General features: G+C 32.5%; 2 protein-coding genes and 1 long non-coding RNA gene across 8 annotated transcripts in view; 1 reads left to right on the forward strand and 2 right to left on the reverse strand.

Moving 5' to 3' along the window:
• The window catches only part of LOC107981889, a 1,212,633-nt gene that overhangs the window by 941,521 nt on the left and 253,987 nt on the right, over nt 1-17,125 (reverse strand). The gene's annotated exons all lie outside the window — the stretch shown is intronic.
• LOC100678982 (sterile alpha and TIR motif-containing protein 1) overlaps nt 1-17,125 on the reverse strand; it is a 275,936-nt gene that overhangs the window by 46,610 nt on the left and 212,201 nt on the right. For 3 of the 6 annotated variants that reach the window (XM_032601496.1, XM_031924052.2, XM_031924054.2), the window contains one exon: nt 4,516-4,614. The exons of 2 other annotated variants lie outside the window; for them this stretch is intronic. In XM_032601496.1, coding sequence (XP_032457387.1) covers nt 4,516-4,614 — 99 coding nt within the window. Of the gene's footprint in view, nt 1-4,515; nt 4,615-14,506; nt 14,610-17,125 lie in introns of those variants that run through there. One more of the 6 variants, XM_031924056.1, reaches the window with a different exon arrangement.
• Nucleotides 14,635-16,364, forward strand: LOC107982024. The gene is made up of 3 exons (XR_001729648.3): nt 14,635-14,990; nt 15,146-15,208; nt 15,308-16,364. It is a non-coding gene; the product is annotated as an uncharacterized LOC107982024 (long non-coding RNA).

Here is a 17,125-nt window from a genome sequence, read left to right on the forward strand (position 1 = left end):
TTGTATATTCGGTACTAAATAAATTTTCTATAGTATCCATAGTATTATCTACTGAAGATGTTTGTTCTTTTAATTTTAGCGCCAACGATAGCTCCTCTTTAGAATGCTTTACAGAGATTTCACGAGCTCGTCTATTTTTTGTTTTTGAACATCCTATGTCATAACTTATATGAGGTCGACCTATATTACGAACATTAGAAAATTTTTCAGAAGTACGTGAAGTCTTACTAGTAAATAATGTTAAAGCTTCATTATTCTTGATGGATATTGAAGTATTCATATTTGACGTTGAAGCTTCGTCAAGTAACTGAATCACAAAAGAATTTTCAAAAAATTCTTTGTGTTTCGATTTAAAAACATCTTTCTTTCGAGAAACATCTTGCCATTTTAGTTTATATTTTGGAAAAAATGATTTGGTTAGTTGGTTTCTTAGATGCTGTGTATGTCTTTCAGAAAGTGTATACTTTATTTTTACATTATTTACAACTATGTCGAGAATACAATTTTGCTCATTAGGATAATTCCATATTAATTCACATAAATATGAGTGTTTATTTTATTAAGAAAATCAATATGATGTCTGTATCCATTATTTCATTTCTAAATAAATCTTAAAAATCACTACTGCTGATATGAAATATAAGAAAAAGTTAAGTAATTTTACATACTTAATTAAAATTGAAGTCCGTGTGTTTATTAATGTAGAAACAGAAAATATGAAATAAAAGTTGATTGATTCTTTAGTCGCAGCTGTATTAATTAACAAAAAATAAATACATAAAGTTAGAATCAACAGAACGCACGTATGTATGCCTTATGTTATAACAGACGTAATAGAAAAAATTTTACTGAAGAGAAATATTCTTAGATTTGACGGAAGAAAACTTAATTTAAATTTAAACTTATTTTTTTCCAATATGATAAAATAAACATTTGTACGTACTATACTATAATCTAATAAATTCAAAAAGTAAACATTTAGCCATCGAAAAATCGTATGATCAATAGATTTAATTATATTTGTATGTATTATACTATAATATAATAAATTCGAGAAATCTTCAAAAAATTCTGATAGAATTTCAACGTATTTTTTTATTTAATCTAAGAACTTTTTCTTCAGTAAATTTGTTTCTAAAGTCTATCATTCTCAAGTAAAAAATTCTGGAAATTTTTCACGATTTTCCCGTGTTAGCCGCCATTATATGTGCATCTTATATGTCTGACCATAAGAACTTAGTCGATTTTTCAGTTAATTTATACAAAGGTTTTGCTATATCAGCAAATCCTTTAATGAGACGCCTATAATAACCACAGAAATTCACAAAACTCAACACAGCCTTTTTGTTATGAGGAATTGGTCAATTTATAACAGATTGAATTTTCTTTGGATCAGCTGATTTTCCTTTTTCAGAAACAATGTATCCTAAATATTCGACTTGCTTGCTGATGAAAACACATTTCTTCTTATTTAGACGTAAACCTGCTTCTTGAAAACAAACAAATACCTTTTTTAAATTGGATATCATCTCATTAAAAGACTTTCCTAATACCATGACATCGTCTAAATAAACTAAACAGAATTTTGAGAGATAATCTCTGAGTAACTTTTCCATCAAACGTTGAAAAGTCGCCGGTGCATTGCATAATCCGAATGGCATAACCTTAAATTGCCATAAACCTTTTCTAATTGAGAAAGCCGTGATTTTCCTATCTTCTTCCCGAATCTTGATATGCCAGTATCCACTCTTCAAGTCCAATTTACAAAACCATGAATATCCTGCAAGTTTATCAAGAGTATCATCAACTCTTGGTAAAGGGTACGAATCTTTAATCGTAATTGCATTAATTTTTTGGAAGTTAATACAAAAACGAATTTTTCCATCCTTCTTCTTCTTGGGAACTTCAGGTGAGCAATACGAACTATCTGATTCTTCAACGACTCCTTGAGAATGCATCTCAGTAATACATTCATCTAATTCCTTAATTTGATGAATAGGGGGTCTTCGAATAGGTTGTTTAATTGGTTGATTATGGAGTAATTGAATTCTGTGTTCAACCAAATTACATTTTCCAGTAACATTTTCCATCATCGTCTTGAAAAATTTCTTCAAATTCGTGTAGAAGATCCGCACGCAACTCCCGACGTTGATCTTGATCCAAGTTCTCTGAGTGAAAAATTTCTTGTAATGAGTCTGGTACAACCTTACTAGAATCGACTATTCTTGAAATTTGTTTGTTAATGATTGAACTTGGAGTATTTAAAATAATTTTAGTAATTAAATCTGTAATACTAGTTGCATCAAGAAAATCACTTCCAAGTATACAATCATCAATAATATTTCCGACAAAAACATCTAAATTAGCTACATGATCACCCAATTTTAATGACGCTGAAATCAAAAATTCAATTGGTACCTTTTCTCCAGTTGGATACTTAAGTGTTGTAAAATTAATAGGAATTCTCATATCTTTTGATTCAACAAATTTTGGATTTATAATAGTCACATCAGAACCAGAATCTACTTTAAAATTACAAGCTTTGTCATTAATTAAACCATCAAAATAAAATTTATTAGAGTTCCTATTAATTCTTCCAACATGGCAATCAATCCGATAAGAGTCAGAGTTTATTGGAGTCTTGTCAAGTTCAGTTAAACTCGCTCCAGAAAGTTTAACATAACCTAGTTTCCCTGATGGGTTGACAAAGTCGGACAATTAGACTTGAAATGTCCTTTTTTAACACAATTCCAACACTATATTCCTTTTCCAAAATTTTGAAAATTCTGTCTTCATGACGGCTGAGATGACGGCTTAGATGAACTAACACTCTTTGGAAATGATGAAGAGGTATAATTATTTCTCTGAGCTAGATGTTGAAGTCGCTTGTCCTGATCTTCAATAACTTTAACTTCCATAGCTTTTGCCAAAGCAATTTGAAGCGAATCAATTCTTTCTAATTGAATTGTCGAAAATAGCAATCACAAATTGAGCACAGGCGATTTTATCTTGAGTTTTAAAAGGACAATCAGGATAAATCAAACCAGCTAATCTCATAAGATCAGCAGCTAATATTGGAAAATCTTCACCCCGTTGTTGACGTCTGTTCTGAAATTGGAAATAATACGTTGGTGCAAAATGTACATCACCAAAACGTAACTCTAAACTTGATTTTAACTTATCAAAATCTATTGGATCAGTATCTTTATAGCTATCAAGAACAGATTTAGCTTTTCCCCGTAAAGAAGCAGCTAAAGCAACCATCATCCTAGCACTATCCCAATTGTTTGCTCTAGCAATTAATTGAAATTGATTCAAAAACTCACGCAGTCATGTGGTACCATCATAAGTATCCGGTTTGAGATTATAACCTAAATTAATACTTTGTGTTGATTGTGTAGTGTCCAGTGGGTGTATCTTATTAGACCTTAACCTATCGAATGTGCCAGCCGCTATAGCAGAATTTGTGTTTATGTTTGTGTTAGAAATATTTGAACGACTTAGCTCAGTTAATCGACGTTCGAGATCATGTTGTTTCCTTGTCCACTCTGACCGTTCCGCGAGTAATGCCTCGTTTGACCATTGTAGTCTCTCGTTGTCTTCAACCAGGTGCTTCACTTTCTCCTAATAGTTTCTCTCGGACAGAAAATCCTGATCCCGTCGTCGAAGCTCGTCGGAAAGGTTTACTTCTTCCACAGAACGTTGAGATAAGCGGACTTCCAAATCTTTTCGTTGAGCATTTTCGTTTTCTAGTTGTATCTTTGAATTGTTTATTTCCTTAATAGCAGTCACCACTGTTGGATTTGGAACATTAGTGTGTGTAGTGAGGATTGGGGTTTGTGAAGATTGTGTGTATCCAAAAACATTTGTGTCCTCCAATAAATCCACTTCTCGTGAATCATCAATGGATTGTGCTGGTGCGTCCGGCTTGTGTGGTGTTCTTGGAAGCATCTTGCCAGATCGAAGATGCATAAAATAGTCACTCAAAAACACTAGTATCCCGGACGAGCCCCCAAAATGTTATGACCGGGTTCGGATAATAAAAATAACAAAACGTTATTTATAGAAAATCACTCTTGAACTCGGACTCTTTATTCAAACGTAAACACAGTCAAACGTAACACTGTTCTCAACAGCTGACAGAACCAGACTGAATATAAACAATAACATCCGCGACGTCGTTGATCTCATTGCTAAGGTCGCTATGCGCGATTCTTGGTGTTCGAATCGCGCAACGTTCAGGCTCGGTCACAACAATATATATATATATATATATATATATATATATATATATATATATATATATATATATATATATATATATATATATATATATATATATATATATATTGTTGTGACCGAGCCTGAATATATATATATATATATATATATATATATATATATATATTCCCTTCCAGAGTTTAATTTGAATTTGAATATAAATAAGTGATTTTATCGTTAAAGGATTGTGAGTGTGCGTGTATATAACGTAGCGTAATATTAAAAGATACAGACCTTTTCGGAGTTAAACAACTCATTTTCTACTTTCAAAGTTGAAGCCATGTTGGAGCTTTGCTCGACGGCAATGTCACTGGATTTCAAGCATTTATGTTCCTAAAATGTGATTCAATATGAATAAAATATGAATAATTATAAATAATTTTAAAAATGGCTGTATTTTAAAGGTCTAGTGGTAACGTTTAAATGAGACACGTTTTTAAAAATAATTAGAAATTTTATTTAATATTACTAAGGGGGTAACCCCCTGCTTGCTTCGCTCGCCAACCCCCACGTTCATTATAGTTTAAACTTTAATTTTAGGTGTGTAAAAATATACAATTACGGTTTTCCATGTTTAAAACTGAACCTTGATGTTACTTAAAGAAATCCTTAAGAGAATATGTTTTGAGATCAAACTAAATCAACATATTATTAAAATTCTTTATTTTGGAAAACGATGTTTTCTGTGAACATCCCTGTATTTCGTTAAAATATTCTGCAAAAATTAATTTTTCAACATCGATTGTAACACCGGCACACACAAAATAAAATATCTGACCCCGGCACACGCTACATATAAATCCAGTACGAGAATTGCTTCATCACCCTCAAGTTTTATTTAAATTGCAAGCTGTAACGGGGTGTGAATTCGAGCAACAAATAACTCGTAGAATGACTGGATCGCGTTCCCTCGATGCAGCGGAGGATTCCTCTCCGCCCGCGATACACCACCGTTGCATGCAGCTGTTTCAGCTGCTTCTGTTTGCTGGGTCTGCGCGCCGCTCGGCGCGTGCTCGGCTGCTCAACTGCGTTAAATAAATACTCTTAAATAACGCCCGCGGAGGCGGCGGTATTCGCAGGAAGGAACAAGGATCGGAAATAAGCGAACGAGGTTCAGAAATGACGACGACTCACGTTAAATAAAAAGACAAAGGTTATATTTGTCAGTCGCGAAATAAACGTGAAGTTACAATGATAAATTATAATACGCGAGTCGCCGACAACTTTGCGACTCGCCGCGACGCTAGAATATTCGCGCTCGCACGCGTGTATCGACGTGAAGGTCGCGCGCGCCGGATCACCCTCGCATGGATGATATCCACTCACACAGGTACTCTCTCTCATGCACTGCGCGCCACACAAACCTCTCTTTCGTCAAAGACGCTCGTAGTCCTGGACAGGCCGCAAGACTCCGTAACGACCGTTATACTCAGGCTGGGGTCACCGGGCTCCGCGTCACACTCACACGCTCAAAAATCCTCTCGAAGTCGCTGGACACAGCACAGCACTAACAATACCGCGAGACCTTGGAAAACTTAGCGAAGTCGCGTGTATGTTTAGCGAAGGCCGAGAGCTGTTTGAGCGCGCTCCTGAAGGATTAGCTCGCCCTCTCTATCTCTTTCGCGCCTATTGCCGAATTCGCACGTGTTTATTATCGCGCACGCGACTCTACGCGATTTCGTCGCGGCGCAGCGGTACTCATACCGCTACGAGTTGGCTGTGGTGCTCAACTCGTTACAAAGTATTGAACAGTAAATTCAAGAAATGGACATTTTTGCCAATTTTTCGGTATTGGCTAAGTTTATTGGATAATCCAGTATTATATATCTGATATCAGATTTGATTCATTACCCTTCATTTTTGTTCAATCACGAAAATTAGTAAAAAGAAATAGAAAAAATCAGCTTTTTTAATGTTTTTTGCGCTGATTGCCATGTTTATAATCGAACTTTCCATTTAACAGACATTTTTTAATATAATTTTAGTCATTGAATACAAATCTGATGTCAACTTTGAACCAAGGCCCATGCGCTCTTCTTTAAAAACATAAAATAAATTAAATACCAGAAAATGTTATTAATAACGGGTCAGACTACATTTTGTTTAACAGCGATCGCAGCTCTCTATCTGTTGGCAACTTGGCTGATACTGAGATACTTACTACAAGAAGTCTCTTGAAAGTTAGGAGGTACATCAAGAAAAGATTCACTTATGATGCAGGTATTAGGAGACCCAGTATCGGCGGCTGGTCAGGGTGGGAAAGCGGGCACGCAGTCGTCGTCATCCAGCAACCATAGCTCCCTATCAGTTGGCAACTTGGACGCTGGAGAGTATAGGATTACAAGAACAAGAGATAGGCCGTTTCACATGTGTGACAGAGACGAAGACGTGTTTTATTACGTCTGTGGCGATTTTGAAGTACGTAAATTACTTAGACAATGAGTGATAAATTGATAGATATATATAAAAAATGAAAGGTAATAGATCAAATCTGATGTCAGATTTGTATTTTGCGGATCGAAATAGACAAAAAAAATATGTTTAATACTATATTATTCAATAAACTTAGTAAATACCGAATAATTGGCAAAAATGTCCATTCCTTGAATTTACTGATCAATACTTGCAATTTAAATAAAACTGGAGGGTGATAAAGCAATTCTCGTACTGGATTCGTATTTAACGAGCCAAAATACGTAGGGATACATGTGTCATGTGCCGGGGTTAAATATTGTTTTTTTTTTTGTGTGCCGGTGTAATCTTTGCTTATAAACACATAGATTCATCTCGGAAATTGTAACATTTGAATAATTTGTTTTTGCAAGCATGAACGATCAACATTAGCAAAGTAGCGTACAAACGTACGTATGTACAAACATACTTATCTCTTATTTAAAACAGAAAAATATCATTATTTTTATACACTACTAGTACAAGTTTAGATGTATAAAAATGCTAAATGGAAATTTTACGATACGAAGTTACGATTTTTTTCGATACATTTAATTTATTTACGATGCTCTTCCTCGTAGACGATGTCGCGTCGACCCGAAAGTCATCCAGACACCTGGACATTGTCTACAGGAAGTCAGGAGTATTTTTCGGTATATTGCATGGTTGAGTGGTGTTCTTCCTTGTAGACGATGTTACGTCGGCCTAGGGGTCATCCTGACACTAGGTCATCGTCTACAGGAAGTGAGAAGTGTTTTTTAGTATATTTCATGTTTAAGTGGTGCTTTTCCTTATAGACTACGTCGCGTTGACATGGAGGTCATCCCCGTACCTAGATATCGTATACAAGAAGATAAAACAGAAGAAGTAAGGAGAGAACTATTACTTGAAGTTTCAACAACAGAAACGGATGAACTCGACATCAATATTGAAGAAAAGTATAAGCTAATAAAAAATTAAAACTTACTTTTGAAACAGCTAGTCAATAAATTGCAGGAAAAAAACTTGTTACTTAAAGAAAAAGTACTAAGTAAGCTAAATGAAAGTACCTTGGCTAGTTTTACGTATGTAGAAGTTACAAGCTTCCCTAAACTACTGCAAAAGAAAATGCCTAAGATAACTGCAAAAAATGTGAGCAATAAGCTGTAGATGTTAAAAAGAAAATTATAGAGTGCTTAGTTACAGAAAAGAAGATTCAAACAAAAAACTTGAAGTGAAAGTGCTATGCTAACTAAATCTGTATTAAAACATAATATAATATCAATAACGAGCAACTTAAAACTGAATACAGAACCTATTCCAAAATCTTAGAGAAAGTTATTAAAGGCGCCAAATATAGATATGATAAAAAACTAGTCAAAAAAAAATGCTCATAACCCAAAGAAACTATGGGAAATCATAAACAATAAAATTGGCAAAAAAAGATCTAATGAAACCATAAGTTATATAAAGATCAATGATATTAAAGTTACAGAGAAAGTTAAGATAGCTAAAAACATGAACAAGTTTTTCTGTGAGATCGGCCAAAAATTAAGTAATAATATTGTGCAACCTAATAATGCTGAATTTAGACTACCGGATATTAATACAAAGTCTATTTTTCTAAAACCTACAAATACGAATAAAGTGAAAAACATAATTAATACATTAAAATTAAAAAATGGTGGAGTAAACAAAATAAATGCTAAGTCTTTAAAAGTAATCTGTAATTATATTGCGGTACCCTTAACGTATATTTTTAATTTGTGCATAGAAAAAGCTATATGGCCAGATGCACTAAAAAAGGCCGAAATTATTCCAATATATGAAGCAGGGGAAAAACATAACATTATTAATTATAGGCCTATCTCACAAATATCTAAAGTTGCTAAAGTATTTGAAAGAATTATCTATAACAGATTATATGACTTTATCCAAAAAAATGACATAATTTCCAAAAATTAATTTGGTTTTATGAAAAATATTGGTTAAAAAAATGCTTTGAACTATATCACGCAAATGTTGTACAATAACGTAGATAAAACGATACTAACAATAGTAACTTTTCTCTAACTACCTTAAGTTTAATAAATCGTTCAACCAAAAGAAAATTTCGATAGGACTTTTTGTTTTTCTAAAATCTTGGAAATACGAACAGATGTTCAAGCGTACTTCGTCGTACTTATGCTATATACTTACTGGCCCTCATTATGTGACTTTAATAAATTTTACTTATTTTAAACAACTTATAATAAATATATTAAAGATTACAAATTTTGAATGATTATCACCTGATTATCATTTAATTATCATTAACATTTTATCTCATATAATTGCATATTTATAACTATCAGCTTTAATACAAATATTGAGCTGAAATCACCTGATAATCATCTGACGTTTTGGCATGATTATCAACTGATTATCAGTTGATTGTCATCTGATTTTTTTCAGTGGGGTGCGTGTTCCACAGTGTATGATCCTGGGGGACCACTCCTATTTATTCCATATATAAATCATGTTCTAAAGGAGATTCCACTAGAATCAGTTCTATCATATGCAGATGATACTGCAATAATAGCTACAGGCAATACGTGGATAGAGATTCTTGCTGTGATAGACAAATGGTTGGCGGTAAATGAGTTATCTCTAAACGTAGATAAAACAGTTTGTATGATATTTGGAAGCTATTGCAATAATGTACCGAAACATATAGACGTAAAAATTCAGAATAGATAGATAACTAGAGTTGAGAATTATAAATACTTGGGAATCGTCATTGACTTTAATCTAAAATGGGATAAACATATCCAAAACATTATAAAAAAAAAAAACAAAGTATCTAGTTTATATTTTTCACAAACTATCACACACTATGTCAACAGAAACACTAAGAATGATTTACTATGCATTCTTCCATAGCATGATCAGCTATGTAATATGTTGCGTCGCAACACGGCTCACGAGGCGGTGGCAGCACTTGCCACTCCACTTCTCTCCTGCGCGCGCATTCGCGTCGGGATCTCGCCATTTTTCCCGCGCGGGTGCGTGCCTCTCACTCAGCCAACAGCTCTTCTCGCGAGCGGATCTATTTCCTCGTGTGACTTTTATTACCACTAAACTAGTTTAACAACGCGATTTTTATTACGTTAATTATTAATTAAGGGAGCGTTCCAATCAAAGGTCGACCTACGAGCGGCTTGCCTTTTTGTGGCATCGTAAAGTACATACGTGACCCCACGAGTCACGTGTTGCTTCTATCAACCGGCCCACGTTCGGTTTTGTCAGACTGTGACAACAATCAATCTAAAAAATCTGTAAAATCGTGCGTGTATGTGTGTGATTGACGTATACCGTGTGTGCGTGCGAGTTCAACGGCGTCTTGCTTTTTGTCGACTTTACTCGCAAACTTGTGTTCATCAATTTTCATTTTATATCTTTTCTTAATAAATTGGGTTTTTTATGTTTTCGGACTTTTTCCCATAAAAAGTGTTAATTTATTTAATTTCCTTACAAAAGATTAAAATCAGTGAAAACGTAAATCAATAAAAACTAAAAGTTCGATTCTCAGAAAAATTACGAATTCAATTCGGTTTAGTCTGCTCCCAAGGCAAACAAGCCTTCGCGGAACATTTCTTTTTTTTTGTAATTGAAAGAACTTCGCGACCTTTCGTCAGAATAGTAGCCTGGGGCGGTGCCTATAGAAACAACCGTAATTTATTACAAAGTTTACAGAGGAAAATTCTCAAGATTACCAATAAAAATAATACTAGTATACAAGATAGTCCATTAAACCTCGAGCAACTATTTAATTTTAAATCCCTTAAAATCCATTACCATGATCTCAAAACTCAATTCCAAATGTCTACAAGTGTGACTAGGAAAAAGCTTAATTGTACCAAAGAGCAAAAAACAAGTAAGTAATAAAAACAGTTATAATAATGCTATTATAATTTTTAATTCACTACCAAATGAGCTCAAGGAATTAGATATAAGCAAAACAGCGGCAAAAGGTAAAATTAAGAATTGGATCAAAACCAAAACTTAGTTTTCCATATAGTTTAATTTTGTTTAAAATTGTTAAATTTTTAAAAATAAGATGTAAATAGTGTTGTTGCACTATGCATTCTGATAATGTAATCATCTTAGTTTTAAAGTACTAGTTTTTAAATTTTAGTATTAAGTTCTCAACGCTTTTTTTTTGTTACTATTGTTATTTACCAAGCTTGTACACGGGTAACTTAGTTTACCTCTATCTTAGTTTACCTCTTCCAGGTATGCGTACTGTGAGTGTATACCATGTAAGCTTTTTCTTGGTTTAATAAATAAATAAATAAATAAATATACTCGCTTTGCTCTGGCAGTTCACCCGCGGGTATAATCAACGACTTTACTCCCTTGTTGCATAATGTACTATTGGTGAAGTATTAGTTTATGTTTATACAGTTGAGTTTCAAAAACTAGGTTCTCAGAATAAAAAAATTGTATTAATGGCATGGACTGGTATAACTTCAATATTACTTCCAAAAGGAATGACAAGCCATAGAACTTTTCGTTTACCTTTAGATTACATGTGATGTTCTTTCATTTATTAATAAATTTTCTGCTATAACAGTCCATGCTACAGGTAAAACACTTATTTTTTCTTCATTAAAATGAGTGATAATTGTATTTTGTAAGTAGCTTTTTCCATTACCTCCAGGTTCATCAATAGAAAAACACTTCACTTGATTAGCTTTATTCATTACACTATTTATTACTGCATCGAAAATTTCACGTTGTTTGATCGTTAAAGAGCTTATATTGCATAATGAATCATTTTCAATTTTATTTGTTACATAAAATTCTTCATAATTGGTTTCCTCAACATCCTTACTAACCCTAACAGCACAACAATATTTTTAAATTATTTTTAAAATATTTTACATTACAAATTAAATATTTCTGCAATCATTACAAGTATATTTTTGAAATACTTTTTCAATCTTCTTTCTCTTAGGGTAAAAATATTTATAAAAAATATTGCAAAAAATATTTTAATATCATTTTATATTTGCAAAACGTTTTTAACATATTTCTCAATATTTTGTAATATTTTTAAAAGATTACAAAAATATTTCATTGACAAATTTCTGCCAAACCTCAGACAAACATTTGTAAATATTTAACCAATCTATTAAAATATTTTGAAATATTCATTAAATATCGTATAATTATTTTTTAGTTCTCTAAGTACCGAAAAATATTTATAAAATATTTTTAAAATATATACAGAGTACAGACATAATTTAAAAATTATATGTAATTTTTATTTTTGCAAGGTTTCATGAACATTTTATATATTAAGAATAATATGAATAATCTATATATTATGAATATTATATTTTGAAATATTTTATGGATACATATCTAAAGAAATATAAGAATTAAAAAACCTTGACGTGACGGGGATTTAAACTTGTTCCGCTATGGATAAACTTAGAATTATCGTTAAAAAAATGTCACCCATATACCACTACAATAATTTCGGAATTGTATACTCACTATGTACTTTTGTAAATTATTTCTTCAAGTATGTAAATTCAAAATACCATCTGTGGTATTATAAATTTCTCAAATATAAAATAAGTTGTCGGTAACACATATTTCTGTAATTTGCTTATTTTTTTTTCGCAAATGCGTTACATACTTCTTAAATGGGTCAATATATTAAAAAAATTTAGATTATCGGTGACATTTTTAAGGAGTATTTAAAAAAAGTTCTAATATGCGAGGCTAAGTAAAAGTTAACTTAAAAAGATTATAAAAATATTTTCTAATATTTTATCGATATATTTCTATCTAAGTTAATCAGAATCAAGTGGCGCGGTTGCACCACGAAGGCGAGTTTGAGAAGCATACGGAGCCACGGTGCCCGTAACACAACTTATTTCTATTTTTATGTACGGATTTTTCAAGATACAGAAAAAAATGCCTATCATTACTGTTTGTGAGTTTTTTTGGCTTATCAGTATGTTTTCTAAGCTAAACTATGATTTCCAAAAAAATATTTGTAAAAAATCCGTTTCGTTTCATAATGTACGAGTTTATATATCACGAATGTTTAAAACCGTATCGTTACTTTTTTCTGCAGTTTGGTAGGACCGTACATTTGGCTTTCTAGCCCAAAAGTGGTAGGACTGTGAAGTTAGCCGCACAAGCTATTATGTGTAATACAGTTGAGTATCGCTTTCCCACATTTTTCTATAAGCTGCGTAGAGCAAACGTGTTCGGGGTCACTAATGACGGGGCCCAGAAAGTGAATTTCGTGACTTTTTGTGCATACATGCAAATATCGTTTCGTAATAGCCGATCACGCTCGGTGACTAGGTGCCAAGAGTCGTCAATCACGAGGCTATCAAAATATATTGCGCGCTGTATTGCTTTATATCTACGTATCAATATCGGCCATGAATACGGTCTAGGGTGACTGATAACAAAGTCATCGCACTGTACTTTTTGGTGCAAAAATGTTCAAATTAGTTATGTTCACTGTCCAGGTACATGCGGTCGATAATGACGAAATCGAGGTAGTGCGTTTCATAGCTTTCATTGTCTGAGTGTAAAAACTAATTTTAAACACCAAAAGCTATGGAGAATATCAACAAGACCCTGTCATCGGCGACCTCATGCACTTGGATACCATACACGAGAGATATCAATCTTTCTATAATAAAAATCCCAGTGTGCACTTCCTGAAACTCATCATCATGTATTTTATTTTTAAAACAAATTTAAGGTACTTCAATAAGTTCGCTCAAAAAGACATGAAATCTCTAAAAAAACTCAACGAAAGTAAAAAGGTTAGACGCGTTTGATATTTTGCTGGCTGAGTCAAATGATTGGTAATTTAAACTTAAGTAATATATTCATTAATTACAAATGACTCTCAAGATATTTACTACGTAACTTGCCATGTCCTCTACATTTTGTTCATGGTACATTTAAAATATTTAATTTTATTAAAATAACAATTTTATAAGTTTATGTACACAAATAAAATATGCAGAAAGTTACACTTACAATAAGACAACTCCATGAACAAGTATGAGATAAGATTAATTGAGGAAATGTATTGAAATAACATTTTCACATATAGCAACGGGATATCTCGTGCCATATTATTTGTTTCACGCAGTAGTTAACCAAATCTTGTGTTTCGAATACAGAATACGGGCCCGAAAAATCGCGTTTTGCGCAAGAAATGTTAAAAAAATATTTTGTGATATTTGATGCTATTGTAACGAGGTGCGAAATCGGCTAGATTCGCACATTGTTAAAACACGACGTTGCGCAAGCGCGAGGCAAGATTCGGGGCCTCGCGTATGAGTCGCGGTCCGTCGGACAGATAGCTTTAACAAAAATTTTTCCCGAATTCAAAATCAGAAAACATGTATGCATGTCAAATTTTATTACGATCGGTCGCGTGGTTACAGAATCATGACGGTATACGTACATACACACAAACACAGCCATCCGCAAGAATATTTTCTAAAAACGCATGATTCGAACTCTAAACACCTCAAAATATGTATCTATGACGTTTTAGCGAAACTGAGAATTGTACTATTACAAAACTGTCTTTAGGAGGCAGCAAAAATCTGAGATTTAAAATAATCAATATATATTATATTTTGTGAATAAAAATACTCAATTCCAAGTGTATGGATATAATTCAACACATTTCTGATAAAATAATCATTATCGGAACTTAGAATATTGTTATTTATTGTAAATTAATCATTTCAAATATTACCAAATGTATTTGCGATAATAATACTTTCTTGATAATACACATATTTGCATTAACAGAAAATTTCTGATGATAATTTATAGCTCTAATATAAACATAGGAAAATAAAGTATTCATGATTGAAACATGTATTTAATAAGGCAGTTTAGTATTTTAGTATTCAAACTCATAAAGATTGCTGTGCTGAGTCAACCTCTAATATTGTGTACTAGTAGTTGCGTTGGCAACGTACAAAAATGATGCTTTACACTATTGATGTGCGAAATATAAAACTAGTTAATAGCAATCAGACACATTTTTTAAGAGGTCTAATCTGGTTTGAAACTGTAAAACGAATCATTTTTTTTTAATTGCTTTTGCAATAAGAAATCACTTGTGTAACCTTACAAAATATTACAAACCTACAACCTGTTTTGCGATTAAAAATGTTTTATCACAAAATTATAAACAAAATTACTAGAACCAAGAAACCACAGCAAATCTGCACGTTAGTAACATTTTATATTTGAGAATTTTTGTAATAATAGCTTACTTTGCATAACGATTATCTTTTTAAAAAATTTGTAATTTTCAAATTTACACTCTCTTAACATTGTAAAAATATGTTTAAAGATGCTTTAAATCTGAATCGTTTGATTTCAGATAACACCAGTATAGATCTGTGTATACTTGTATTTATATGAGTATACCATAATATTTTTTTCGGTAAAAATCTTATATATTTTATATATTATCAATAGTTTTTTTTTAAATCACATTAAATAACAAATTTTTTGGTAAGAATATTTATTTGTTTTCTTGCAGGATTTAACCCATGCTGGACCTCTAATTATTTTCTTGATAAGCTTAAATTAAATACCAAGCATATAAAACTATTTGGTATAGGGTCAACTGATTTTAATACTGGAAGAAGACAGAGGCTTTTATACAAAAATTCAAAGAGATAAATGACTGCTGAAGTATAAAAAATAAAATTCATATTATATAAAATATAATCAAAGGGAATTTTTAACTAATCAATAATTACAAATAAATATCTGCAACTACAACTGCAATCAAAGTTGCAGCTTGGCATGGACATTTTCTGCAGAAGTTCTGAATACTTTTTCTAGAATTTTGTACTGTTCGTGTCGGCTTTTTGGTCACACTACCAGGTGCTCTCAATCGGCTGATAATACAAATAAATTGGAACTTACACTTATTACATTTATGACACGCTGTGGCATAAACCTCGATTTAAGTCACGCTCGTGCAAAAATGCACTTGCTAAATCTCGGTTTATGCACGTTGTTTCATAAAATATCGTACGATACTCGCTTCGCTCAGGCGATATTGTCCCCACGAGGGTGAAACTACTTTATCGCACTAGTATCGTAATATACTATTTTGTTTATAATTTTTTCCCCTTTAATAATATTTTGATGAATGAGGACGAAGTATTCAAATGATGACATCTTCTTTATTAAAAACGAAACTAAAACTTAGATTCTTGGTTCGAATTGAGGAACATATCTGCTCTAAACAGCTTTCAGAACCAGACTAACAAAAACAATAACATTTGCGGGGTCGTTAATCTCGTTCCTACGAGTCACTATGTGCAATTCTCAGCGTTCAAATCGCGCAAGGACTGAGCTCAGTCACAATAATATTATCGTTAATAGAAACTTCGTAAGTTTACTACACATCTTTGGTGCTATACTCCGAAAGCTAACATCTGTACGGCGACTCTTGTTATGTGTAAAGGCCAATAGTTTTATTCTCCGTAAGATATTACCAGGGAATGCGTCTGTTTATTAATCGTAATTTACAATGAATGATTTGTTTAAGAGGAACAAACAATAAATGTGCTTGCGGAAGACCACTTTTTTAAAATTCAATTACGTATACATAAGCAATAATTTTTCCAAAAATATTCCTACTAAGAATATCAGTTAGGATTGCTCAAAATTTACAATAAAATAATCTAACAGTATTTGTTGCAATATCATTACATGACGTTCTTGGCAGAAATTTTGTTAGTACTGTTTTCAACTCAGGTCATTTTGGATTAGTTGTTATCGTAACAAATATATCCGATGGGATGCCTATTTTTCTCATTATAGCCATTGAATCAAGAAAATTTTGGTGCATGTATCTAGGACTTCCTATATACGTTGATGGCAAAACGAATAAATTACCTAATCTCTCGTTATTTTCGAAATTGTTATTATTGTTAAGCGCAGTTAGATATGCTTAAAATGCTGCACTTACATTTTTCTTAAAGAATATCTTAGGAGAACATATTGTCATGAGACCATTCTCTCTCTCTCTCTCTCTCTCTCTCTCTCTCTCTCTCTCTCTCTCTCTCTTGCACGCCTGCGTGCCATCTCTTTTTATTTCGCTTATTCGTGTGTAGTTCGTGATTTCACAGATAGGTGGCGAAACAGACAAAACAGTTACCCACGTTTAAAACTGAACCTTAAAGCTACTTAAAGAGCATCTTAGGAGAATATATTCAAGATCACTACTCTGAATCTTCCTTTCAGTAATTATATGGGTATAATTTCATACGACATTTGAAAATATGGGCGATAGAAGTCGTTCTCTAGAAGTTCTACAATAATCAGGAATATTCCACTTAAA

The sequence above is a fragment of the Nasonia vitripennis genome, assembly GCF_009193385.2.
Source record: "Nasonia vitripennis strain AsymCx chromosome 2 unlocalized genomic scaffold, Nvit_psr_1.1 chr2_random0004, whole genome shotgun sequence".
NCBI classification, from domain to species: domain Eukaryota; kingdom Metazoa; phylum Arthropoda; class Insecta; order Hymenoptera; family Pteromalidae; genus Nasonia; species Nasonia vitripennis.